This window comes from Halichoerus grypus, chromosome 4, assembly GCF_964656455.1.
Source record: "Halichoerus grypus chromosome 4, mHalGry1.hap1.1, whole genome shotgun sequence".
In the NCBI taxonomy this organism is placed as follows: Eukaryota; Metazoa; Chordata; class Mammalia; order Carnivora; family Phocidae; genus Halichoerus; species Halichoerus grypus.
In genome coordinates this window covers 150,235,891-150,263,763 of record NC_135715.1, presented here as the reverse complement: position 1 = coordinate 150,263,763, position 27,873 = coordinate 150,235,891, and the positions used below count along the sequence as shown (strand labels likewise).

The window sequence follows — 27,873 nt, the reverse complement described above, 5'->3', positions numbered from 1 at the left end:
GGTACTAATCTTGTGATTTACTCAATAATTCAATTTAATTAGTTCCTTGGGAAATATAAAAAGCTATGTCCAAAGGAATATTAAGCAAATGTTAAGTAAAAACAGCTGCTACCTTTGACTTAATGTCATTAAGGGATTCAGTAACCTGAATGGAAAATATTAATTTTGATTTGACCAGTAATCAATTCAAATGTTTTTGTGACCAAAGATTACATGTAATTATAAAATTTATTTACCATTTTCAATACCCCAATTACAATATTATTCTTATTTTAAGTAGAAGTGTATGTTTACAGTACTGCAAATGAAAAGTTCAAGTTAACATCAATTGACTGAAACCCCAGTGGGCAGGCACAGACCTAAATCTGGCTTCTAATCCACCAGAGGAAAGGAGAAGAAAAGCAAAGGAAAAAATATCCAGAAAAGAAGAACTGAAAAATGAAGTACCCCCCACTCCAAAGTCTGCCCTAAGCTCTCAGCAGAAAAACCCTGATCCTAGGGCTTATTCAAATTCTTTATGATTTACAAAACCTTACATAATCTGGCCTGCCTTCCCTCAATTTACTTTACTATACTCTCTCATATTCTATTCCTGTCACAGAGAGCATCTTTAATTCCCTCAATAACACTATTTTACTTCTAGCTGTTTTATTTAGAAAATTCCCTATGCTCTTCTGATTATTTCTACTTAGGGAATCATTTCCTGTCTCACAGATGAGATTAAATCCACTGCTAAGTATTTTCATAACCCCTTATATTTATTTTAAAACCAACTCATTGTATTCTATGATTACTATTTGTTTGTGTCTTCCTCACTATACTGCATCATTTATGAGTAGAGAAAGTATATTTTACTTATCACTATATCTGAAGTGATTAGCTAGAGTACATAGGGCCTTGTATACAGAATGTCCTTAATAAATATTTCCTAACTGAAGACAGGTAGAAAGGGAGGAAAGGAGGGGAAGAAAGAAGGAGGGCAGGAAGGAAGGAAAAGAAAAGGAGAGGGCGCCTGGGTGGTTTAGTCGTTACGCATCTGCCTTCGGCTCAGGTCATGATCCCAGCGTCCTGGGATTGAGCCCTGCATCGGGCTCCCTGCTCTGTGGGAAGCCTGCTTCTCCCTCTCCCACTCCCCCTGCTTGTGTTCCTTCTCTCACTGTGCCTCTCTCTGTCAAATAAATAAATAAAATCTTAAAAAAAAAAAAAAAGGAGAAAGAGAAGGGCAAGAAGGAAGAGAAGGAAGAAGGGAAAGAAACAGGAAGAATAGGAAAATAGTGAAGGGAGGATAGGTGGAAAGACCCATTATCCACAGAAGAGGAGTCTACTCTGATATCCCTTAGCATTTCCTGCAGAATTTAGGATCATGGAAAGAATTCCAAGATAAATATTACAGAAAAGTGGTAGTTACTGTGATTGCTGAGTGTGATACCATTTTTGCTGCACTTTCTCACTGATCATAATTTTGGACACAGCCATCATGGTCCCCAAACCCCTGGCTCTGGAAGATTCTAACACAACATTTTGTGACATACAGTAAACTCTCTGATCCCAAAATACTTATATTTTCTTCTATTTCTGGCCTCCAAATTAAATTTAATCTTGACTAAGCAAGTGAAAAATAATGCCAATCACAAGAGAGGAATTTTCTTTTCACAGGTTAAGAACTCTGAGTAAGATCATGAACAACGTGCCAGTCATTTTTCTTACATCATAACACACAATATTTTATTTAATCCTCAAAACAATCTAGGAGATACTGTTCACACATTTTTACAAAAAAGCTAGCAGAGAAAGAAACTGGAGTTAAAACCCCGTGTAGTTTCAGAGGTCTGCTCTTGACCAACACTGCCTCTTCTGTCTACCTTATGGCAATAAGATAGAGAACATTTTGGATTCTAGAATACTGCCTGATGATAAACAAATTTTTAGACAAGGCCCATTAACCATAATCCTGTACGCTGATACCTTGGGGCCCACAAGAAGAAACAATGCTGACACTCCCCAAAAGTCAACTGGATCAATACCTGCTATTGTGAGGCTGTACGGGAACAGCTATCTTAAGCTGTTACACTGTCCCTACCTTCTAGGAGAAGGACACATCTATGCTTTTTTCCCTCCTTCTCAGATAATACATCACCTCCCTGGTCAATGCAATTCCACTTCTGTGGGCTTGCTGTACTAAAAGTTAAATGCACTGATCTTTAAAATGCCTATGTCATTTGGATAAAACTGAAGACAATCACAAGGTGTGAACCTTATTTGCATCCTGATTCAAATAAACAAACTTTAAAAAACTGGTATTTATTAAGTAATTAGAAATTCAAAGACTGAATATCTGATGATATTAAGGAAATCTTGTTTTAAAAATTATAATGATTGTATTACGGCTATATTTAAAAAAGGAGCATTTTTAATTTTTACAGATACATAATAAAATATTTATGAAATAAAGGATATTATCCTAGGATATGCTTCAGAATAATAATAGTAAAAGTGGAAGTGAAGTGCATGGAGGTATGGATAAAATGAGACTGACCATTAGATGATGGTTCGTGAAACAGGGTTATGGGTTCACAGTACTGTTTTGTCTACTTCTGTGTATGCCTGAAAATAGAAAAAACACAACCGTCCCCACCAAAAAAAAAAAAAAAAAAAAAAAGGTAAAGAGAGAGGCTAATTTATGGAGGTTTGCCTGTCAGTGTTTATAGTGGCACATGATGTGATGAGCACTGGGTGTTATATGCAACTAATGAATCACTGAATGTTACACCAAAACTAATGATGTACTATATGGTGGCTAACTGAATTTAAATTTTAAAAAAAGGAAAGTTGCATTCTACACACACACAAAAAATAGTGGTCATTATTATTTTAAATTGATAGTGTCTTTATAAGACAATAAGCGAATGAAAAAGTAAAAAAAAAAAAAAAATCGGTCAAGTGTCCATATTTGTCACCAAATAAAAACTCTGAGTGGTAAGTTATGTTTAAATTTTCTTCAAGATGTTTAACATAATATTGAGATACCCTACATAATAATATATGATTGGAAGTATAATTCCACTCTTTTGTTTTCTGGTGGGCTAGATCACTCAAGACAGTACTTTGTATTTGTAATAAGTGCCGTAAGTCAACTATAAACACTCATCATATTACCTTATAATATTTATTTAGTTCATCTAATCTAAAAATGGCAGTAAGTAGTTATATTCATCAAAGATAGATCAAACCACCTATTTACCTGCCAAAACACCCCGCCACAGTTTATAAGTTGCCAACAAATAAAAGATTTTAGAAGGAAGCCTTCAGTTTGTACTGAATAGGGACAGTACTGACTCCACTAAATTGAATCTGTAAAAATATTGTAATTTTCATATTGTGTTACATATTTTGGAGACCAATTTAAAAAAGGGAATAGTCAAGATATTTTTTAAAACCACCACTGTTATAATTGTTCTAATGTATAAGCTTAAAAAAGAGAAAGTCCTGTCATAGAAAGATCCTTTAACATAAAAGAAAAAGGAAATAGAAGAAAATACAGTTTTAAATTAAGAAGAATGGAAAGCCTTTAACTTCAAATTTTAATAATAAAGTAGTTAAGGCTTGTACCAAAAACAAAACAAAACAAAAAATAAAACAAAAAACTTCTCTAAATTTAAAAAAGTGATGCCAAAAAAGGTACTCTAGCCAAACCAAAAGGCATTTTCCATTCTACTTTTCCATAAATAAGAAGTTTAAATTTTTTTTTTAACCCAGTGAGTCATATACAATGGAAGTATCTCAGCATCAGGTCACACGCAAGCTCTGGAAACTTACTTCAGTTTTTCCTCTTCACTCAATGTCTTCCACAGTTCTTCAATTTGTACTGTTGTATCCTCCAAATTGGTCTTAGGATTTTCTGTGAGAAACTGAGCACGATGATCTTGAACAAAAAGGGCGCTTGCTGACATGGGTTTCTTGATTACCCGATTGCTAATTAAATCATACGCTGTAAGCTGTCCAGATTTGTTATCTACCACATTTGATTTTTTGTTACAGGAACCTTCACTGAGATTCTTTTGTTCAGGGCTTGGATAAGCATTATTACTGAGTTTACATACTGAACTTTCTTGAGGCACTAAAATTTTCACAGGTTCAATGTTTTCTCCCATTGAATTTTTAAGTGTATTTCCCTTGCTCCAGTCATCTGCACAGATTTCCAAAGACTTCTCAGGAACTGCTGCTTCCTCATTTTTCCTACTCTCATCCCTACTGTGTTTATTGCCATTTTCTGATTGGGTATGCTTAACAGAACTTACAAAACAAGTTTCACTACATTCCTTCTGGGCATCCTCACATGATAAAGTATTCATTGGGATCTGTTGAAATGTATTTCTAGTGTTTTTATCAACGTTAGAATTTTCACTATTAAAATTATCATAATGGTCATCAACATGTACCTGATGATTTAAACAATAATTAGTGTTTTTCCCAGATTTATCATTATGCACATCATTTTGGAAAGGAATGGCTGAAGAATCAACATTTGGATAATTATTTCCAGATGATTCCATCTTATTAAAAAGCACATCTGTTTCTGTTGTATTACTAACAACCATGTCAGCTGAGGAAACATCTGTTTTATTATTTTCGTAAGAATTTGTACTAGGTAGTGATCCATAACAAGTCGTCATCAGATTTTCAAGAGCAATTAAAACAGATTCCTAAAAATATAAATTAACAAATGTTAGGGAAAATTATGAAAATAATAAATAGGCAAGATTTAAAATAATATTTAAAAATATGTATAAACAAGCAACTCTCCCATGTGAAAATGGTGAGGACTGCATAAGTTTGTAAAAAACATAAATAAAAAAAATTATCCAAAAATTTACCTTATTCTGTAATAACACTTGACTTTTATCTGGTGTTAAATTTATGTCCACATCAGCTGTAGGAACATCAATTTTCAGAAAGAAAATGGGATACAAACGAGTAGATTCCTTTAGGCACTTCAGATTGTAATAATGTCTGATTAGCTAGAAATATATGTAATAAAGAAAAGATAAAAATACCATGTAAAGATAGTACCGCCATCCTTAAATATAGCCAAAAAAGTATAGTCAGCTGAGAAACTGAGTGGATGTAATTATTTATGAGGAAAAGCAGTATCTAAATGGTAAATACTCATTTGGAGGCCTTGAACTTACATGAAACACAAGCATTCATTAAGAAGTACAACTACCCAGTGCAACTGGCTTCACAGTTAAAAGATCATAGTGTCATGGATGTTTTCAAAGTCCAGGGTTCAAATCCAAACTCTGCTGCTTCCTGGCTATAATGGGCTTCTTAGTCACTAACTTCTTAGTTACTAACATTTCGGTTTCTTCACTATAAATAAGGATAATAATTCATCACAGAATTGTTGTGAAGTCCTATGTAAGACACCTAGCACAATGCTTAATAAATATTACAGTATGTTTATCTCCTTCTCCTTATTTTAGAGCAAATCCTTGGAAGTAGTCCTTATAACAAGCTGACAAATGACAGAGCTAGTTTTTATTTCTGATCCAAGTAATACTTTTTTTTCTAAAATAGATTACCTTTAATATGTCTTTTTGATGTATTGGTCGACTGTTTATAAAGATAAAACTCCTTTCTGGGGTTGAAAGACTTGTTAAAGAGTGGTCTGCATCATGCTTTGGAAGAAATCCACTTAGATAAATCTGCAATTATAATAAATAGTTACAGAACTAGTAAACACTGTCAACAATGAATGTGGGTCCAAGGGTCTGGCTATATACAGTACAAAAGGTATAAAAAAATAAAATGGATTTTCATTTTATGGTCTCAAGAGTCCTATACTTGCTGATAACCATGTCTTGAACATTAACCTTAAATAAAATACAGAAGCATATTACACTGGTGTTCTTGGCCTGAAACTCTCTCTTCCTACAACTTTTTTTTTTTTTTAAAGATTTTATTTATTTATTTAATTGACAGAGAGAGAGACAGTGAGAGAGGGAACACAAGCAGGGGGAGTGGGAAAGGGAGAAGCAGGCCTCCCGCCGTGCAGGGAGCCCGATGCGGGGCTCGATCCCAGGACCCTGGGGTCATGACCTGAGCCGAAGGCAGTCACTTAACCAACTGAGCCACCCAGGCGCCCCTCTTCCTACAACTCTTAAGGAAAAATTGGCATTCATAAAAGCTTCATGAATGGGCATATGTCTTACTGTCATAGGACATACAGCATAAATACTGCTGTTTGTTCAACCCTATCTTCTTTCTTCTTAAAATTTCTTTTACCATTTAAAAATTCTTCATATTGTGACTTTCTTTTAGATATTTATCCTTTTCTTTTTAGCCATCTTTTCCTGTAAAGAAGTGGCTGTTTCTATCTTGTGGAGTCAATCTGATGGGGCTTTCATTTCTCATTTAAAAATCCTTTTACTCTTTGACACCGATTACAGTACTTTATTTCCATTTTTGTTTAGAGAACTTTTCTACAATCAAACCAGTTATTTTTATGCTCTTTTTCTATTTTGTAAATGTATGAGAAAAGGAGGGAGAAAATGATGAAGGATCCTAGAAAAAAATACCAGAGAGAAGAGAGAGATTGAGGAGATAGAAGCCAAAAAACAAAAAGCTCCTATTTTTTACCTCTAAAGACAATACAGAGATTTGTAAAGAATACAGGACGGAGTCAGATTGACATGATTAAATCCTAGCTCCACTACTAGCCGTGTGATCTTGGTCAAATTATTTAAAATTTAAGCCTGTACTCTATCTGAAACAACTAGAAATAGATGTATTTATATTAACCTGTTAAGAAACACTAATAGTAAAATTTCAGCTTAGGTCTAGAAAAGTGAGAGTGTCAGTGGAGATGCTATTTTTAGGTAAGCAGAAACCATGAGGCTCTTTACCAACACAGTGGGTAGGCTGCCATCTATGTCTATGGCTATCCCTACCCTACCCTTGGAAATAAATGTTTAAGGAGATGCATTACCAATTTTAGAACACTAAGTGCATTATTGTCACAGTGCCAAACTGTGCCAATTTAAAAAATAAATTAATAAAGCTGGATAATCCATTACAAAATGCTACTTAATTAACTGTAAAACTTCACAGCATTTATAAATGGTTGTATAATTTACCAGGTAACATGAGACCCTTCTTAAAGCACTGCTGAGCATCAGGAAGCACCTGTTTAGTCTCTGAAAGACTTACTGGGTTTGTGGACTTAAAACAAAACTGCCCCAAATAGGTAGGAATGAAAAATAAAATGAGGAAAAATTGGTAAAATTGCTGGTGTTTTCCTTTTATACCACCTTAGTTGTCCACTGAATAATTATTACCATTTCCAAATACTGAGTTAAAAATGGCTTAGGATAACCTTAAGAACAAAGTATATTTAAGTTATATGGAAAAGTAAAATCAAAAAGCAAAGTCTTATAAAATGCTCTAAAAATAAAAATCAGGGTAGTTTATGGAAAAAGAACGTCTGTTAGAGACCGAATCAGTGCAAAAAAAAAAAAAGAAAGAGACTAAATCAGTGCAACCAAATAAAAAATTTGACCATACAAGATTCTGTACCTAAGTATTCCTCAACCTAGAAAGCGAAACAAAAATGAAAGGCAAAAATATAAACAAATTCTTCTCCCCTGATTGCTCTGCAACTATGGACCTCTCCCTCCTTCTCTTCATCTCCAACCCCCTATAATCTGGTTTCTACTACCTCCAATAACCGACTCCAATGGACACTCAGTCCTTCTCTTATTTGATTCTCTGCAGACCCTTGAGAATCCAAGATGGTGGAGAAGTAGGAGACCTAAATTTCATCTGGTCCCAGGAATCCAGCTAGATAGCTATCAAACCATTCTGAACACCTACGAACTCAACTGGAGGACAAAGAAAAGAATAGCAGCAACTCTATGAACAGAAAAACGACCACTTTCTGCAAGGCAGGACGTGCAGAGAAGTGAATCTGAGGTGATATATGGGAAGATTCTCTGCAGACCCTGACACTGATGACAACTCTCTCATTTGGGAAGCATCACCCTGTTTCAGCCTTCTCTTTTGGTCTTTCTGCTTCCTTCCTGACACTTTCTCTTTAGTCTGGTTTGCTGATTTCTCTCCCTTTGCTTACCACCTATAAATGATGATGGTTCCCGTGAGTTCCATCATCAAAGCCTTTTTTCTTCGTCTCTACTCTCTGAGTAATTTCATTCACATCTATACACATACACCAGTGATACTAAGATACAGATAAATAACCTCCATTTCTTTCACCCCCAAACGCTTACTATTTTTAACTAGCTATCACAAAAATCTTCTCAATCTCATCACATTCAAAACTTGATAAAATATTTCACCCCACCGCTGCCCTGCTATACAACTGGCTCCTCCTGTATTCCTTTAGCATAATAATGAGCCCTGCCAGCGACCCAATCTGTCAAACCCATCTCCTCTCCTCTCGGATTCTGCTCAGGTAACCCTGACTGGTCTCCTAACAGTAGTTTCCTCTTTCAGTAAACCTCAAGAACACCAGGGAGGGGCGCCTGGGTGGCTCAGTCGTTAAGCGGCTGCCTTCGGCTCAGGTCATGATCCCAGGGTCCTGGGATCGAGCCCCGCATCGGGCTCTCTGCTCGGCGGGAAGCCTGCTTCTCCCTCTCCCCCTCCCTCTGCTTGTGTTCCCTCTCTCGCTGTGTCTGTCAAATAAATAAAATCTTTAAGAAAAAAAAAAAGAACACCAGGGAGTTATGTTTCTAAAGTAATAATTTAAGTACTTCTGCTCAAGACAGTGGGACAAGTTCATGCAGAAACTCCCTTCTCCCTGATTCCAACTGCAAATACATAACAGTGATAGATAAAAATCAATTTTTACAAAAATCTCAAAAGACTGAACCATTTAAAAGTAAGACAACATAAAGATGTTAAGGATGCAAAACATAAGGGAGAGTGTTGGCTGAAATCAAAAGCCCTATCTGTTCCTGGATTACAAACCAGCGGTGTCAGAAAAAAATGTTTTTGTAACTATGTGTGGTGATGGATGTAACTAGACTTATTGTGGTGATCATTTTGCAATATATATATATATATAACAGATCATTTTGTTGTACACCCGAAACTAATATAATGTTATATATCAACTATATCTCAATTAAAAGAAGAAACCATCTGTGTCAGTTGGAAATTATATTCTGATGTGGAAATAGGAACAGAAAACACATACAAGGCAAGAGATTAAAATCAGTCTTTCCATGTGAAATGGGCTGCTGAGACAGCCCTCTTCCTCCCCCTCAAAAATGCTTAAAAATATTGTGACCACTGTTTATGGAGCTGCTTGCAAGGGTCACAAGAAGGAACATGGATAACTCCAAAACCAAAAATAAAGCTAAGCCAAGTCAGCTAGGAAAAGGGGTCTATAAAATCTTGGCAGGATGAAAGGCATGAACTACTAATATTAGCACCTGGTTTTGAACTGGGGCCAGAAGGGGGTGGTATCTGCCAAACCACGAGGAGAAAGAAGGTGGAGTGGGTAAAAACAAAATAACAAAAACAATAAACCTGCATGCATGATGACTGTGCAAATTAAAATTTCAAAGCATATAAAATAGCAGAGAATGAGAGAATATTCTCCCAGGAAAGTAGAAATGATAGAGCAATATGAAAAGAACTTTGAAATTAGTACATGTACCATGCTTTCAAAAGAGTAAAGAAAAGTTACATCCATTATTAAAAAAAACAGATGATAAAAAATTCAAGACTCGTAAGCTATAAACAAGTTTAGAAGAGAATAGGAAAATGAATAAATTCTGAATCCTGGAAATGTACAGTTTTAGGAATAAAAATCAGGCAGCATTGAGGAATTTATCCAGAACCTGCCATGGAAAAATGCAGAGATAAAAATATCAAGCGAAGATAGATGTCAAAAAAACAAAACAAAACAAAAAACAAACATGAAGCAAAATAAAATTTGAGGAGTTCCCTTAAGCTAACAAAGCCACATTGGGAAATTCCTAATAAATGCCATCATAGCAGTGATTCAGCTGGGATCACCATCCATAATTAAGAGACTCTCCAACATGAAGTGGCTGTAGTTAAAGAAAGGGACCCTCAACATTATGGGAAAAGATATATAAAGATTCTCTATATCCAAGGTTCCCAATGACAAATGCATCTGCCATCCCAGTACAGTGAAGGGGTCTTGGTGGCCAAGTTTCACAGCCTGAAGGTATGTAATGGGGATAGAAGTGAGGTGAGATCGGGCAACTATTAGCAGTTGGCAAACAACTTAAGATTGCTTTTGGCCAGGAATGAGAAGGGGTCAAAGAAACTCTGATATAGGACAACCCTCCTGACAAGCCCAGAAAGCATGGAGTGGTGATGGGGAGCTCCTGGCAACATTAAGTACAACACCCATTTAGATACACAGTACATAAACAGAAGAGGGATTTGGTTTTATGATCACTCTCACTAGAGACACACTCAAAAGTTTATCATTCTGACAACCCATGGAACTGGAACTATTCAGCAACACATGCTTTCCAAATTCCTAAATTACTCTGTGCAAGGATAACCACATTAAGGTATAGCAAAATCTATGATAGATTACCAGCAGCCCTCACACAATTCTATCTCAAGAGAAAATTTAAAAATCAGTGGGCAAACATAGATCTGGCAACACATCTCAATACAGATCACAGAAAAAAATTCCCATTGGGAAAATGATTTAACAGGATAATTCCAATCATACATAAAATTGTAACTGACCAAGGTCTAAATCAGTGTTTTTCATACTTGAATGGGCACCTGGGGGCCTTGTTAAAATACAGATCCTGATTCCCTATGTCTGGGATGAGGCCTGAGATCCTTCATTTCTAACAAGCATACAGGTAATGCCAATGCTGCTGGTCTTCAAACCAAACTATGACAGCTAAAATACCTAGAGCACAATACCAGAGATATCAGTCTGGATCTCCTGTCATAAGCTTCCTGGGTTACCAGTGTAGGCAACAAAGTCCCATGAAACCACAAGGGACCTGGGGGAATTTACTGTCCCAAGACAGTACCTTTATTATCCCAAGTCAGCCACCATAACCAGTCTAAGGTGGCACCAGGGTATATTGAAACTACTGAACAACTATTAAGGGAGCTCTGAAAAACAGGACCTATGTCACTCTAGTGCCACTATACGGCACTACAGTTGGCCCCTAAGGCTGGCCTGAATTGTTCCTCAGGCAGAGAGAACATCAACTGAGCACAAGCTCCCATCCAAGACTAATAAAATGATAATAATTAAGAACTTAATACTGTAAGCAGAATAGAAGAACTAGTAGCAGAAAAGAGATTTCAACAAATTATAAAAAAAGAAGAGAAGAACAGGGGCCCCTGGGTGACTCAGATGGTTAAGCGTCTGCTTAGGTCATGATCCCAGGGTCCTGGGATCGAGCCCCACATCGGGCTCCTGGCTCAGCCGGGAGCCTGCTTCTCCCTCTGCCTCTCCCCCTATTCATGCTCTCTCTATCTCTGTGTCTCAAATGAATAAATAAAAATCTTTAAGAAAAAAAAAAAGAGAGAGAGAAGAAGAGAGAAACCAACTGTCCAGCAGAACAGAGAGCCTTCAGGCTTAAAATGTGCAGACAAGCAAAAACTATAGACTCTTCTATTAAGAAACTGAATAAGGATAATCTGTCATGAACCAATTGCAATTATCTAATTTTGTGCGAGGAAGAAAAAAAGAAAAAGAGGAAGGGAAGGAACGGGGTTGGGGGGGGGGAGGAAAGAGATGAAATGAATTTCCTGAGAACTAGAGCAGTGAGTATGGGTGCAGTGTGCTAAGCCCCCACCCCATGATGGCACCTGTGATTCCCCAGACTGTGGGAACAGGACCAGGATTTTGATTAATTAATACTCAAGTGGGGCGCCTGGGTGGCTCAGATGGTTAAGCGTCTGCCTTCGGCTCAGGTCATGATCCCAGGGTCCTGGGATCGAGTCCCGCAGCGGGCTCCTTGCTCAGCAGGGAGCCTGCTTCTCCCTCTCCCTCTGCTTGTTCTCTGTCTCTCTCGCAAATGAATAAAAAAAAAAAAAAATTAATACTCAAGTGAAGCCTGACACTCAGTAAGTCCAAGCACAAACACTGAATTCCCAATTAGACTTCCATTCACAGAAAAAGATGGCTTGGAGGAAAAAGACCTGAAAAGCAAAACAAAACTGACCTCCTAAAAAAGAGATAATTTAAGGAACAAATAATTTAAAAATAGAAATAAAACTTAATATCTCTAGAGAGATTCAAGATTTTGTATCCATAAGACAACAATATGAAGTTGTAAAAAAGCAGTAAAATTTGAAAACTCTCTTGGAGGGGTGCCTGAGTGGCTCAGTCAGTTGGTTGAGTCTGACTCTTGATTTTTGCTCGGGCCATGATCTCAGGGTCATGGGATCAAGCCCCACATTAGGCTCCGTGCTGGGCATAGAGCCTGCTTGGGATTCTTTCTCTCTCTCTCCCTCCGCCCTCCCCACCACCCTTGTTCTCTCTCTCTAAAAAAATAAAAAAATGCTCTTGGAAATTAAACATAAAACGTTCAAAAAAATCCAGAAGGGATAAAAGAGAGTCAGACATCTCTAAAAACTTAGAGAAAAAGGAAAAGATACAAAATTGAGAAAAACAGTAAGAGAGAAATAACATAAGGTCCTAAACCAACAATAATGAGTTTCATTAAAAGAGAAAAATGATCAAAGTTATGACAGATGGAAGTACATAACCCAGAGCTGAAAAAGAAACAAATTTTCAGATTCAAAAGGTCTCACAAGTGCTCAGCATAATAAGCAAATGAGTAATAAAAGACACACATCTAGAGACATTCTTGAAAAACTGAAGAACAGAGACCAAGGAAAGATCCTAAGAACATTCAGAAAGAAAAATACTTATCAGCTAGAAAGAAAGAACTAGAATGAATTCATCTTCCCATCAGCAACAATGGACGGTCAAAGGTACTCAATGTCTTCAAAGTTCTGAAAAATTATTTTCAATCTAGAATTGTAGATCTACCAGACTAGAGAGAGAAAGTCAACAAGTCAAAGTGCAAAATAAAGTCATTCTCGTACATAAAAGTCTGCCTCTCATGTCCCCTTTCTGTGGTAGTTAACTAAAGATGTACATGAAAAAAATGAGAATTAATACTAAGAAAGAGGAAGGCATGGGATATGTGAAATAATGGAAACAACTAGTATCCCTATGAAAAAAATTCCAGGATGGGAGCTGTGTAGAACACCTGACAGGCAATCAGTCCAAATAAGAAATTAGGTTCTAAATCTAATGCTTTAAAAAAAGTGGAATAGAATAAATTACCAGCTATAGCTAGAATAAATAAAAGAGCTGGATTTAATTGCTGACATGATGAAGAAAATTTCTTCACTTGAAAAAAGGAAAAAAAAAAAAAACCAAAACCCAAACCTTGGAAAACCCAGAAAAAGCAAAACCTATGTAAGTCCATATATAAGCAAATTTTGAGCTGGTGATAGGAGAACAAGAAAGAAGATTCCATTTAATTGGGACAATAGAAATATTCTCATTTGTATAAAATGGACACATAACATGGATTTTTAGGAAATGTAATCCTAGCACAATACTTGGCTTTGCATTGAAAATTATTTTTAGTCATACAGTATACTCCAAATAAGTTTTCAACTTTTAGAATCAATTTTCAAACAAAAGATGGAGACTTAAAAATGGTTGCAAAAGACGACAAGTTATTAAGCTTGATAACATAAAAGTAGAGCTGACATGATTGAGAGAGGCAAGAGCAAGTAAAAGAGTGTGAGTGTTCATAATTCATAACCTCATCTAGCATTATAGGAACTCAAGAAGCACTGAAGCTGAGAGATCAAGAAAAGGAAGCTGGAGTACATATTTAGAATGGTAAAGGGAAAACAAAGGTAAGAAAGCTCAACTCTTCTTTATCTTTTTAACATTTTTTTAAAAAGATTTATTTATTTGAGAGAGAGCGAGCAAGACTGGGTGGAAGAGCAGAGGGAGAGGGAGAGAATCTCAAGCAGACTCCCTGCTAAGTGCAGAGCCCAAGGTGGGGCTCAATCTCACGACCCTGAGATCATGAGCTGAGCTGAAATCAAGAGTAGGATGCTTAACCAACTGAGCCACCCAGGTGCCCCAACTCTTCTTCTTTCATAAAAAGTAAATAGATAAGATCCTTTATTGAAAATCTTATAAAAAAATAATGTAACCACAATGTTTAAAATTAAAAACAAATAGAAAAAACAGGAAGTAGGGGTGGGGAGAGAGGATTAATATAAGCTGTAAATGTATTTTCTTTTTTTACCCTATACATATTAATTAAAATGTTACAAGAAAAAATTCTTGCCACCCCAAACCCCAAGAGAAAAATACTTTGACAGTTTCATTGGTAAACCAGAATTATTTAAGAACATTTTGTTGTATACCTGAGACTCTTCAGAGTGATACTGAAAGGATTCCATATTGCCCATAACGGCAGTCCCCAGAACAGACATGAGAGCCATCTTATGATCAGATACTCTACTTTTCTGCCAAATAACTGCCTAGGAACAAAAAGACACAGACAACTTTTAACACAATTTAGATTTACTAAACTCAAATACTTACCCCATTTATTTCTGTATTTAGCATTCATCCCCAGCTTATAATTTCAGTATCATTTAGAAGAGATGCATGGGCCATAAAGTCAGAACTCTGGTTCTAAATTTTATCAACGTATATGTTATGGTATAAAATCTATTTAACTTACCCTAACCTCAGTTTTCTCCTCTCTACAAGATGACTAAGAATATTTATCTCCCAGAGTTGATGAAAGATGAAAATATATAATGTAGGCAAACACATAGGACAGTGCCTAATCCTAAACTTTATATATACCTCAGAGTATATTTAAATTAAATTGTTATTCCCAGTAAGGTATTACTATTTTATTGAGGATGGACAACTAAAAGCTATAAGATTTCTATAAATAGTCAAACTGGTGTAAAAATTTGGGATAATGCATGCTCTTTAAAATTATCTTTGCAATTACCGTGTACATACAGACCACTTAAAAAAGCTAACTGAACCTCATAGTCATAAAAAAGCTAAATGATGTGCTTGGATTTTTTTCACCGGAAATATGTAGTAGGGTAGTTCAAGAGAATCATGGTCCAGAAAGACTGGACCAAAGTTTGTGAAGTGCACCATCAGGTATGATATATTGCAATTTGTTCAGTTAACAAGGTCCAATTATAGTGAATCTCTTAAGAAACACAGACATAATTTGTTCATTAACAAATATTCACCTGGCACCTCCTAAATCCTGAGAAAAATCTGTAAAGGACATAGGAGAAAACATCAACATTCAAGGGACTTGGAGGAAGAAGAGGCTGAAAAGCAGTGGACACAGAGGCAGGTAAAGCTATAGGATAGTATGGTATACAGAACAAGAAAATTTTTTAAGAGGAAAGTATCATACAAGACCAATGTCAAGAGACCAAGGTAGGAACAGAGATATCGCCACAGGATTTAGCAATCAGAAGAGTGTGAGCAGTTCTAGGGAAGGAGAGTAAACGAAGCCAAATTTCAATTACTGAATAGTGATTATACAGAGAACATAAAAAAAATGAACATAGATAGCATTTCAGAAAGTTTCACTGTAAAGTGAAAGCAGATCGAGCAATAACTAGAGGCAGGTGTGGATCAAGGGTGGGTCTTAATATGACACACTTGAACTGGAAGCAGTGAAGAAAGATAAGTAGGTTTGTAGATTCAATGGCTAGAGGTTAAGGAAGTTCCTTTCTATTTTTCCCCTGTAATGTACAAAAGTTGTATTTGTTGTGAGTGAAAAGACAGTGATTTAAATATCTGATTGTAGAGAAGGTGAGAGAGAGAGAGAGACTCTAACTAGACCAGACTAGACCAAAGGATTCTGGCCAAATGAGCTCCTTAATACGACCAGGAACTTCTACAGGCAGTTTGAAGTACTAAGAATATTATATATAATAAAATGAAAAGTGAAGTAAATGGATTCATGTTGTCCTCTAAATGGCATGTTGGGGGAGAGCAGTGAAGGGAAGTGCCCTTCTGGACATGGCAATTAGCACTGACTGCATGTTGATGTGTATCATCTGTAAACCACTCTGTTTTTAGAATCTTAAAGACAAACCTGCTTAGGAAAACAGAGGTACTGTAACAACTACTCAATTAAGACAAATTACCTGAAATTTAGTGTAACAGAAAAACCTTTTACCTATTCCCAGGGTTTTATTAATACTAATCAAATAGGAGTTATGATTTATGAAGAACTTACCTGGCACTACTATTTTAGAAACCACTGTTAATTTTCACAACTTTTTCACATAGGTATTATTATCTCATTATACAGAGGAGGAAATTGAAGCTCAGACTGACTGATTTACCCAAAGAAACTTAGATAGTAGGTCATGGAACCATGATTTATACCCCGTCTTTTTGGCTCCAAACTTACTATTTTTATTCTGCTAACATCTAGTCAAAGACAGTAATAAGTTAGAGCCAACACCAGACCCTAACTGAGAATTCTCTAAGACAAATGCATTTTCATGTATGATTACCCTCCACGGCCATGTGATACACTCTACTCTCTAATCAACTTGAGGGTATTATTGCATTCTCAAACCAAAATTATTTTTAATCTATTCATTTAAAATAAATAAATAATTGGGGTCTCCAAATCAAAGAAGCCACACCAGAATAATAGAAGTCCAAAAAGATTGGGAGCTACTATCCTAGCATCGTAAAGTCAGAATATTTTTGAGTTCAGTTGTCAGTACCAACCTTAATCTTGTTATACAGATCGTTATACCTAAGGATTTCTAAATTTCCATTAATTTTCATTCATTAATATTCATATAAATAGAGTTATGCAGTAATTAGGACCAAAGTGCACAGCAAAATGACACAATTAGAAAAACAATTCAGGTATTGTTCCATCCTAAATTTCACCTTTCCACTATTATCTATTGCTTTGAAAATGATCTGAATTAGAAAAAATAAAGTACATGAAGAAATCAAAGTATAAAAATAAATTGTAAACAATTAAAAACTGAGGTATATGTTCAATGTGTATATTTCCTCTCTTTTTTAAAGTTTATTTATTTGAGAGAGAGAGACACCACAGAGAATGAGCAGGAGGAAAGGCAGAGGGAGGGAGAATCCCAAGCAGACTCCACACTGAGCACGGAGCCCAACGTGGGCCTCCATCTCATGACCCTGAGGATCATGACCTGAGCCAAAACCAAGAGTTGAATGCTTAATCGACACACCACCCAGGTGCTCCTCAATGTTATATTTCTAAACAAAAAATTTTATCTTGGTAACTACATTTATTCTTAAAGGACAATACATTAGACTATTTAAAATTGGAACTGCTCCAGGAAATATGGGATCAGAGTCACAAATATATTTTTAATCTTTAATTTTATCACATACATAAATACTTGGGCTAAATTAAAATTTTTGGAGGAACTCATTTTGAATTTTTTTTAAAGCTCTATTTACTTTTAGAGAGAGAGAAAGAGAGCACGGGGGGAGAGGCAAGGAGAGAGACTCTTAAGTAGACTCTGTGCTGAGGCCGGGGCCAGACACAGCACTCAATCCCACCACCCTGAGATCACAACCCGAGCAGAAACCAAGAGTTGGAGGCTTAACTGACTGCACCACTCAGGTGTCCCACTCATTTTGAACTTATTCAGCAAATACTTATTGAGCATCTACTTCATACCACATTCCATGCTAAAAGCTGGGAAATCAAAGATAAAAGGATAAGGAACTGGCTCTTAGGAGCTAAAAATATAAAAGGAAAACAAGATACTAAAATAATTATAATGCATTATAAAAACTGCTATTATAAAACATAGTAGAGGCATTGTAGTAGAAACCTAAGTCTACTTCAGAGCGACTGCATGTGCAATGAGACCTGAAAGGAGGCTGCCACCCATGACTCACGGGACAGGCACTGCTGGCAGACAGAAGGGCACATGCAAAGGCATGGAAGCATAGAGAATATGGGTTGCTGGAGATGAAGCTGGACAGAAAGGAGCAAGATCATGAATGACCAATCATATCACACAAAGAAGTTTACAGTTTATCTTATTTGCAATGCAGAGTTACTAGAGAAAGAAATCTAATTGGGAAAATGCTTGATCAGATATGGATGTTAGAAAGAGATCTGTGGACTTTAAGGACATTATGCTAAGTGAGAGAATCAGATAGAGAAAGACAAATACTATATGATATTCATATGTGGAATCTAAAACCAAACTCGTAGAAACCAGAGAATAAAATGATAGTTATTAGGGAATAGGAGGTGGGGAGATAGGACAGATGTTGTTTAAAGGTACAAATTTGCAACAAGTAGTAAATAAGTCCTAGAGATCTAATGCACAATATAGCAAATAATTAACAATAGTATTGTATAATAATCATCAAACTTGCAAAGAGACTAGAACCTAATTATCCCAATCACTAAAAAGAAATGATAATTATGTAATATGATACAGATGCTAATTATTGCTACAATGGCAATCCTATTACAATATATAAATGTATCAAATTAACATGTTATATACCTTAAATTTACATAATGTTGTATGTCAACTATATTTCTATAAAAAAGATCTTTTATAAGAATGATTTAGTGAGAACTGAAACTAAAGCAATATGGATTTTTAAAAATGTGATTAAATTAATCCAGCTCAAAGATCCTCACTTTTACTGAGGACATGCAAAATGGATGAAGGTCACATTCACAAAATATTTCAATATTTTCAATAGGCACCGAGGATTGTGTAATTTTCCTGGCACACTAGCTAAACTGCTACCACTTTTTGACTTCCAAGTCACTTCCACTGACTTGGAATGCAAGTCAATGAAAGTGACAATTACAGGATTATTCCTCTAATTATTTTAAGGTAAAACATTTGCATACTTTGGTATTTACTAATATTAATACTGTGGCTGAGGGGTGCCTGGGTGGCACAGTCAGTTAAATGTCTGACTCTTGGTTTCGGCTCAGGTCATGATCTCAGGGTCATGAGACTGAGTGCCAGGTTGGGGTCTGTGCTCAGCATGGAGTCTGCTTAACACTCTCCCCCCTCTGCCCCTCCCCCCATCAAATAAATAAATAAATCTAAAAAAAATACTGTGGCTGAGATTCACTGGACTAGGTAATAGAACCAAGCATATTGCTAAGAGGGAAAAGAGAGCACAGTGATAAACTAAAGGATATAAAATAGACTTGATGTGACTTGGTGATGGCATGTGGAGAGGAAGAAAATAACAATCGGGAATGTGCCTGAGTCCCTGGTATCAAGAAGTGTCAGGTACCCAATAGGGCCCAATAAACGATTTGTTGAAGGAGTGAACATTTGCAGAATACATTTTTCTAGAGAAAAGTAACCCCAGTGGAGTTGAAAACTACCTCTTTATTTTTAAAAATTAAGACTGCTGATTATCACACCACTATATGGGTTAGAAATTATAGTCTTTGTCTACTCATTTACTTTAGGAAATCCAAAGTAGCCTTTGTTTTTCAAATATTACAGTCTTATTGAGATATGATTCATAAACCATACAATTCACCCATTTTAAGTAAACAAGTCAATGGTTTTTAGTATATTCACAGGGTTATGCAACCATCACAACTAATTATAGAACAATTTTATCATTTCAAAGAGACACCCTGTACCCATTAGCAGTCACTCTCCATTCCCTGCCACCTTCACCCAAGTAATCACTAATTTACTTTCTGTCTTTATAAATTTGCCTACTTTAGGTTTTTCATATAAATGGAATTATATAATACATAGTCTTTTATGAGTGGCTTCTTTTACCTAATGGAACATTTTCAAGGCTTATCCATGTTGTATCAGTACCTCTTCCTTTTTTAAAATGGCTAAGTAATATTCCATTGTATGGATATACTTTTGAATTATCCTTTCATTAGATGATGTATATTTGGGTTATTTCCACTTTTTGGCTATTATGAACGATGCTGCTATGAACATTCATGTACAAGTTTTTGTGTGAAATATGTTTCCATTTCTCTTGCTTAATATTCCTAGAAGCGAAATTGCTGGGTAATATGGTAACTCTTTCTTTACCGAGGAACTGCCAGACTGTAATCTTTGCATTTCCTATGTGTGTGTTTGTATGTATGTATGTATGTATGTGTGTGTGTTTGTGTATGAGTGTAAAAAGACAAAGAAGTGCTGGCTTCTGTTATTACAGCTGTTATTTTAAGCCAGCTAGTAGCTAGTGTTGTAAGGAACGATATTCAAAATAACAGAAAGTAGGTAAGGTTCTGAATAATCTGCTGTATGGGAATGAAGTGCCCTTGTTTCGTACTTACCATACCACAAGTTACTTTAAACAAGGAACAGCTGAGTAACAACAATTTATTCATGAGAAGTTTCTCTCTCTAAAGCTATACTACATCTCTGATACAAACGTGTAAATATATTTAAAGTAAGTAGTCAAGAAAACTTTCAAGAAAACTAATGTTTTAAAATTCCAAAATTTCCTGCACTGATAACAGACATAAAGCCTGGGTTAGTTCTAATGTAAACATCATATTATCTTAGTTTACATTAGAGTGTTGCCTCAGGTGATGCCTAAAGATATAAATCTTAGCTGCTGATTAATGCAAAGATGTTATTTCACTGCCTAACCTGCTGAGTAGCTAGCTAGTGCACAGAATTGTAAAAAGATCACTTGAAGAAATGGGTTCTAAAAATGCTGTCAAACATGAGAATCATTAAATGAGGAATTTCATTTTTAAGTAAATACTGGTAATAGTTCTAGAACATTATTTCACAGTAGGCAATTACTGCATCAGATCAAGGGGGTAATTTAGGAGGGTTTTCTAAATTAGTTACAGTTGGGACAGCAATAAATGATTACAGAGATCTGCCAACAAGTTAAATCTTCACTATTGCTCAGGCAACTAAAATTCATTTTCAAAACAGCACCCATTATCAAAATGATGGATTAAAATTTTTTAAAATGTGGTAATTAAAAATTAAAGATCTTTATTTTTTAAAAAACTTAATTTTTAAATACTGTATTTACTACAGCAAATAGTTGTTCGTTTGCTTTTTCTACCATTTCATCAATTCTATATTATTTTCTAAAACAGATTTTCTTTTCACTTCCTAAAGTTTTGCATATATTTTGCCCTAAGGCAGAACTCTTAACGTGCTAAAAATACGTGCACATACCCCCATATGTTTTCTATCTAGGTCACACAAAGTTGGAGCATCTGGATGTGCCAAGTAAGAATCTGACTCTAGTCAGTATGATGACAGTGCAAAAACACCTCAGTAAAAAATATATTATTACATGCACACCAAGTAATTGGTTGACAATAGCCAAATATATCTTGCCACTCTTCCTACTTCATTGACATATACTATATGAAGGAAATGATCAGATGAGAATGCATTCAATATTAAATTAGTGAATCTCAATTGTGAAGGCAATTTGTGATAGCAGGAAAGAGGAGGTTGCACACAGATGATATAGAATTAACTAAAAAGTGCAGTGCTACTAAGACTGCCTGAACAAAGGTGACTCCTTCTAGAAGATGTAATAAAATATATATATTGGCCTAGAATGCAATCAAACCTTTCATACAAATTACATGCACAAATATACTAATAAGTTCACATCTGAATTTCTTTTAAAAAAACTTTACTTCCATTATAATATCATTACTATTATTAAAAGAATATCACATTCTATTAACATAAGCATTCATATGATTTGATTCTTGCTAAGCAGACTCAGACTTTTAAAAAGAATTCTATCTTGGTAAAAGTTATTCAGCACAATTCTGAATTTAATATCTCTTATCCCTACTTTTAATCAGCTTAAATATCTCTTATTTTATATTCATTTTTTGATATAGAGTATACATAATTACTTTTCCTGAAGATTGCAAAGAAATTAGTAATAGTAACTTCACCTATGGGAGAGGAAACTTACAGGGACTAGGTAGGTAAGAGACAAAAATGAGAGTAATTTTTTTCACTCTACCTTTTCATACTTTTTGGTTTTTGACCCCATAAAGATATGATTTATATAAAAATTTAAAAACATAAAGTTAATTTTTACATAACTTTCAAAGGGAGACTGTAGATATTCTTTGTGGTCCTTAAAACAAGAAAGATTATTTCCAAGATTGGATTAACCTTGTCTTATCAGAAATGTTTTTCTTGTCTAGACCCTCTTCTCCATGCTCTGTGCAACTGCCTTGATTACTGAACCAGCTACTTGTATTACACAACCACTAAACATAATTTGGCCCACCCTCCAACTGCAATGAGAATTATCTTATTTTGTTAGTCTCCTAATGAAATGTTTGTTCACAACCTCCTTAGGGGCTTCCTTGGTTAATCTGAAACTGGCCCCTGTAGGTAGAAGGCAGAAGAGACCAAAGAAAAGAGGCCAACCACTCCAGATTGGTAGGTGGTGGTTTTAATAAGCAAGGGAACTTATGAGGCTTATGAGGTCTTGGGTGGCTGCAAGATAAGTAGATCTCTGCACCCACCCTCCTGAATTTTAAATGTCTATATAAGGCCTTAACTGGGTTGTCTCGCACAATGTCCAGATGGTCTCAACAACACTTTACTCTCTCAGGGCTATGTCCTTGGAACAGCTCCCACTGTGGGAATGGTAGACAGAGCAGGCACTGGGGCAGAGGCGGAGGAATGGGAGGGGTGCGCTGAGGAGCTACAAATTGCCCAGGGTCCAGCTCAAGGGTCAACCGGCGGTCACATCCTCTTAATTACCTCCTCCAACATGAAACTACTTATTTTATTTCCTTTGGCCACACGGCAAGAAGTCCACACTCCCATATAAGGTATACAAGGTCCTTTAGAATCTAGACCCAAGCACCTTTCCAGCCTCATTTTCTATTTTCCTACACCAGCTTTCCCTGACCTCTGAGGACTCTTTGGCTTTGTATGTGCTTTTGAATGCCTCTGCTCAACGTCCTTCTCAAAAACCACTTCTAGGGGCACCTGGGTGGCTCAGTCGTTAAGCGTCTGCCTTCGGCTCAGGTCATGATCCCAGGGTCCTGGGATCGAGCCCCGCATCGGGCTCCCTGCTCAGCGGGAAGCCTGCTTCTCCCTCTCCCACTCCCCCTGCTTGTGTTCCCTCTCTTAAAAAAAATTAAAAAAAAAAAAAAAAAAAAACCAGTTCTAAGGCTACTTCCTCTGAAAATACCTTTTGAACCTGAGAAGCATTTAATAACTGCCTCCAGATTACTGTCTCAATACTGTTTACAGAAAACCCTTCAGATCAGCCTTTCTGATAAGCTCTTTCGTCTTGGAACTCCGAGGCAACCATTACTTTCACCCATATTTAACTTTACAGAAAAAGTTAAGTGCAAATCAAGCTGCTATTGCTTTATAACAACATCTCATTTCAGCTTTTCCTCTTTATTCTCACTGAATAGAACACCTTACCTATTAATTTTTTCATGAGATTTTTATTTTCCAAACTTGCTCATACTTCTAAATGAAGCTACCTCAACTATCTCTTCTGAAATGCAAATCCATCCCCCACATGGTTCTCTAGTTGTTCTCTTTTCAGATCAAGACCAGTAATGGATAGAAAATCCAGACAGAAGATTAATAAGGAAATAGAGGACTTGAACAATACTACAGACCAAACAGACCTAACAGACAAATACAGAACGATCCACCCAACAGCAGCAGAATACATATTCTTCTCAAACTCACACAGATCTTTCTCCAGGATAGACCAAGTGTTAAGACAAAACAAGTCTTAACAAATTTAAGCAGACTGAAACATACCAAGGAATTTTTTCTGACCACAATGGAATGAATCTAGAAATCAACAGGAAGTGGAAAATTCACAGTATGTAGAAATTAAATAACACACTCTTGAACAACCACTGAATCAAAGAAACAAAAAGAATATTAGAAAATACCTTGAGATAAAGGAAAACACAACATACCAAAACTTATGCGCTGTAGTACAAAAAGTACAGTTTATCCATAGCAACAATGCCTACATTAAAAAAGAAAGATGTCAAGCAAACAACCTAACTATACACCTCAAGGAGCTAGAAAAACAACAAACTAAGGTTAAAGTTAGTAGAAGGAAGGAAATAAAGATTAGAGCAGAACAGAAATAAATGAAACAGAAAATAGAAAAAGAGCAGAAAAAAAACAAAACTAAGACTTGGTTTTTTTGAAAAGAAACAAAATTGACAAACCTTTAGCTAGAATAAGAAAAAAAAAAAGACCCAAATAAAATTAAAAATGAAGTGATATTACAACTAATGCCACAGAAATAAAAAGAATCATGAGAGACTATATGAACAATTATATGCCAACAAACAGGATAACCGACAGGGTTCAATTCCTAGAAATATACAACCTACCAAAACTCAATCATGAAGAAAGAAAAAGTCTGAACAGAATTACAACTAGTATAGAGACTGAATCAAAAATCAAAAACCTTTCAACAAAGAAAGCCTAGGACCAGATGGCTCACTGAGGAATTCTACCAAACATTTATTTAAGAATTAACACCGATCCTTCACAAACTCTTCCAAAAAACTGAAAGAAGAAAGACTTCAAAACTCATTTTATGAGGCCAGCATTACCCTGATACCAAAGCCAGACAAGAACACTGTGAGGAAAGAATACAGGCCAAATCCCTGATGCATATAGATACAAAAATCCTCAACAGAACACTAGAAACTGAATCCAACAACATATTAAACAGATCATACACCAACAGGATTTATCTCTAGGGTGAAGGAATGGCTCAACATATGCATTTCAATTAATGTGATACACTATATTAACAAAATAAAGGATAAAAGTCACATGATTGTCTTAATGGGTGCAGAAAAAGCATTTGACAAAACTTAATACCCTTTCATGATTAAAAACTCAATAAAATATGAATAGAAGGAAAATAACTCAACACAATAAAAAGCCATCTTTTTGGCTTTTATCCCATTGCAACCATCAAAAAAAAAAAAACTGAAAAGCTTTTTTTAAAGAAAAAAGATCAAGAACAAGACATGGATGCCTATTCTTGCCACTTATATTCATCATAAAATTGAAAGTCCTAGCTAAAGCAATTAGGCAAGAGAAAGAAATAAAAGGCATCCAAATCAGAAAGGAAGAAGTAAAATTGTCCCTGTTTGTAGATGACATGATCATCTATATAGAAAACCCTGAAGACTCCATCAAAAAACCGTTAGAAATTCAGTAAAGTTGCAGGATACAAAATCAAGATACAAAAAACAGCTATGTTTCTATACACTAACAATGAGCTATCTGAAAAAAAAAATTAGAAAAACAATCCCATTTACAATAGCACCAAAAAAGAATAAAATACTTAGCAATAAATTTAAAGAGGTGAAAGACTTGTACACTAAAAACTACAAAACACTGATGAAAGAAATCAAAGATGACAAATGAGAAGGCATCCTGTGTTCATAGATCAGAAGATTTAATATTGTTAAGATGTCCATATTAGCCAAAGCGATCTACAAATTCAATGCAATTCCTACCAAACATCCTAATGACATTCTTTGCAGAAATAGAAAAACACAATTCTAAAACTCATGGAAGGAGTTTTAGACCACAAATAGCCAAATCAATCCAGAGATAAAGAACAAAACTGGAGGCATCATACTTCCTAGTTTCAAAATATATTACAAAGTTACAGTAAGCAAAAACAGTATGGTACTGGCAAAAAGATAGATATAAAGGCCAATGGAAAAGAATAGAGAGCCCAGGAATAAATCCATGCATATATGGTCAACTGATGTCTGACAAGGGTGTCAAGAATACACAATGGGGAAAGAAGAGTCTCTGCAACCAACAGTGCTGGGAAAATGATATCCATATAAAAGAATGAAATTGGACCCTTATCTTACATCATACACAGAAATCAACTTAAAATGGATTAAAGACTTAAATACAAGACCTAAAATTGTAAAACTCCTAAAAGAGAAAAGCTTCATGACACTGATCTTGGCAATGATTTCTTTGATATTACACCAAAAGCACAAGCAATAAAAGAAAAATAGACAAAGGGACTACATCAAACTAAAATGCTTCCGCACAGCTAAGGAAGCTATCAACAGAATGAAAAGCCAACCCATGGGATGGCAGAAAACATGTGCAAAGCATATACCTGATGGTTAATTCCAAAGTATATAAGGCTTTCCTAAAACTATTAAAAACACTAGTAACACAAATAAAAAATGGGCTAAGAACTTGACAGACATTTCTCCAAAGAAAATATAAATGGCTAACAGATATGTGAAAAAATGTTCAATTTCACTAATCATCAGGTAAACGCATATCAAAACCACACTAAAAATCACCTCACACCTGTCAGGATGGCTATTATCAAAAAAAGACAAGATAAATATTGGGGAAAACGTGGAGAAATTGGAGCCCTTGTATAGTATTTATGGGAATGCAAATACTATGAAAATAGTATGGAGGTACCTCAAAATATTAAAAATAGAGCTACCATATGATCTAGCAATCCAGCCTCATGCCAGAATATTTATTCAAAGGAACTGAAAGCAGGCTCTGAAAGAGATATTAATATTAGCACTCCCATGTTCATTGCACCACTATTACAATAGCCAAGATGTGTGAACAACTTAAATGTCCACTGATGGATCAATTGTTAAAGAAATTGTAGTATATACATTTGACAGAATATGATTCAGCCTTAAAAAATAAATTCTACGATATATGACAACATGGATGACTCTTAAGGACATTATGCCAAGTAAAATAAGCCAGTCACAGAAAGACAAATATTACATGATTCCATTTATAGGAGGTATTTAAAATAATTAAATTCATAGAATCAAAAATTGGAATGGTAGTTATCCAGGGGATGGGGGAGGGGGAAATAGGGAGTTACTAATGAATGGGCATTAAATTTCAGTTAAGCACAATGAAGAAGTTCTAAAGATCTGTTGTATAACATTGTACCTCTAGTCAACAATACTGCACTGTACACTCAAAATTTTAAGAAGGTAGCTCTCATGTTAAGTGTTCTCAACAAAATGTTTAGAAAAGAAAGAAAAAGAAAGAAAGAAAGAAAGAAAGAAAGAAAGGAAGAAAGAAAGAGAAAAAGAGCAAATCCACAGATTCTGAGCTTCCAACACTCCCATCAGCTGGCTCCCTGGTACTTTCCTGATGGCATCTCTCTTCCCATGCATCCTATATTATTCAGATAAACGTCCCAATAATAACATTATTTTTCAAATTTTGTGCCTGCTTTTAAAAAACAAGCAGTAAGTTTTAAGGCTAACAAGTAATATCCAGCCTAGAAATGATTAGCTTTTCTTTCTTTCTTAACTGACTAGTTAACAAAACCTCTACTGATGAGGAAACAATAATTTCACTTTAAAACTTCACTTTTTGTTTGATTGTATTAGCTTTTTAGAGTGAAATCAAAATCATGTCAGAATAATACACATGAAGGTAACTACATTTTATTTAAAAGTGAAAGTCACCAGGGGGCGCCTGGGTGGCTCAGTCATTAAGCGTCTGCCTTTGGCTCAGGTCATGATCCCAGGGTCCTGGGATCGAGCCCTACATCGGGCTCCCTGCTCCGCGGGAAGCCTGCTTCTCCCTCTCCCACTCCCCCTGCTTGTGTTCCCTCTCTCACTGTGTCTCTGTCAAATAAATAAATAAAATTAAATTTAAAAAAAGTGAAAGTCACGGGCACCTGGGTGGCTCAGCTGGTTAAGTGTCTGCTCAGGTCATGATCCCAGGCTCCCTGCTCCCTACATCAGGCTCCCTGCATCAGGC

At 35.7% G+C, this 27,873-nt stretch overlaps 1 protein-coding gene across 10 annotated transcripts in view; it reads right to left on the bottom strand.

Moving 5' to 3' along the window:
- The window catches only part of PMS1 (PMS1 homolog 1, mismatch repair system component), an 87,309-nt gene that overhangs the window by 16,169 nt on the left and 43,267 nt on the right, over positions 1 to 27,873 (bottom strand). For 8 of the 10 annotated variants that reach the window (XM_078071098.1, XM_036075485.2, XM_078071105.1 and 5 more), the window contains 4 exons: positions 14,443 to 14,559; positions 5,583 to 5,705; positions 4,875 to 5,018; positions 3,817 to 4,703 (listed from right to left, as the gene is read on the bottom strand). In XM_078071098.1, the coding sequence (XP_077927224.1) occupies positions 3,817 to 4,703; positions 4,875 to 5,018; positions 5,583 to 5,705; positions 14,443 to 14,559 (1,271 nt within the window). The remainder of the gene's footprint in view (positions 1 to 3,816; positions 4,704 to 4,874; positions 5,019 to 5,582; positions 5,706 to 14,442; positions 14,560 to 27,873) is intronic. The other 2 variants (XM_078071103.1, XM_078071106.1) reach the window with 1 other exon arrangement.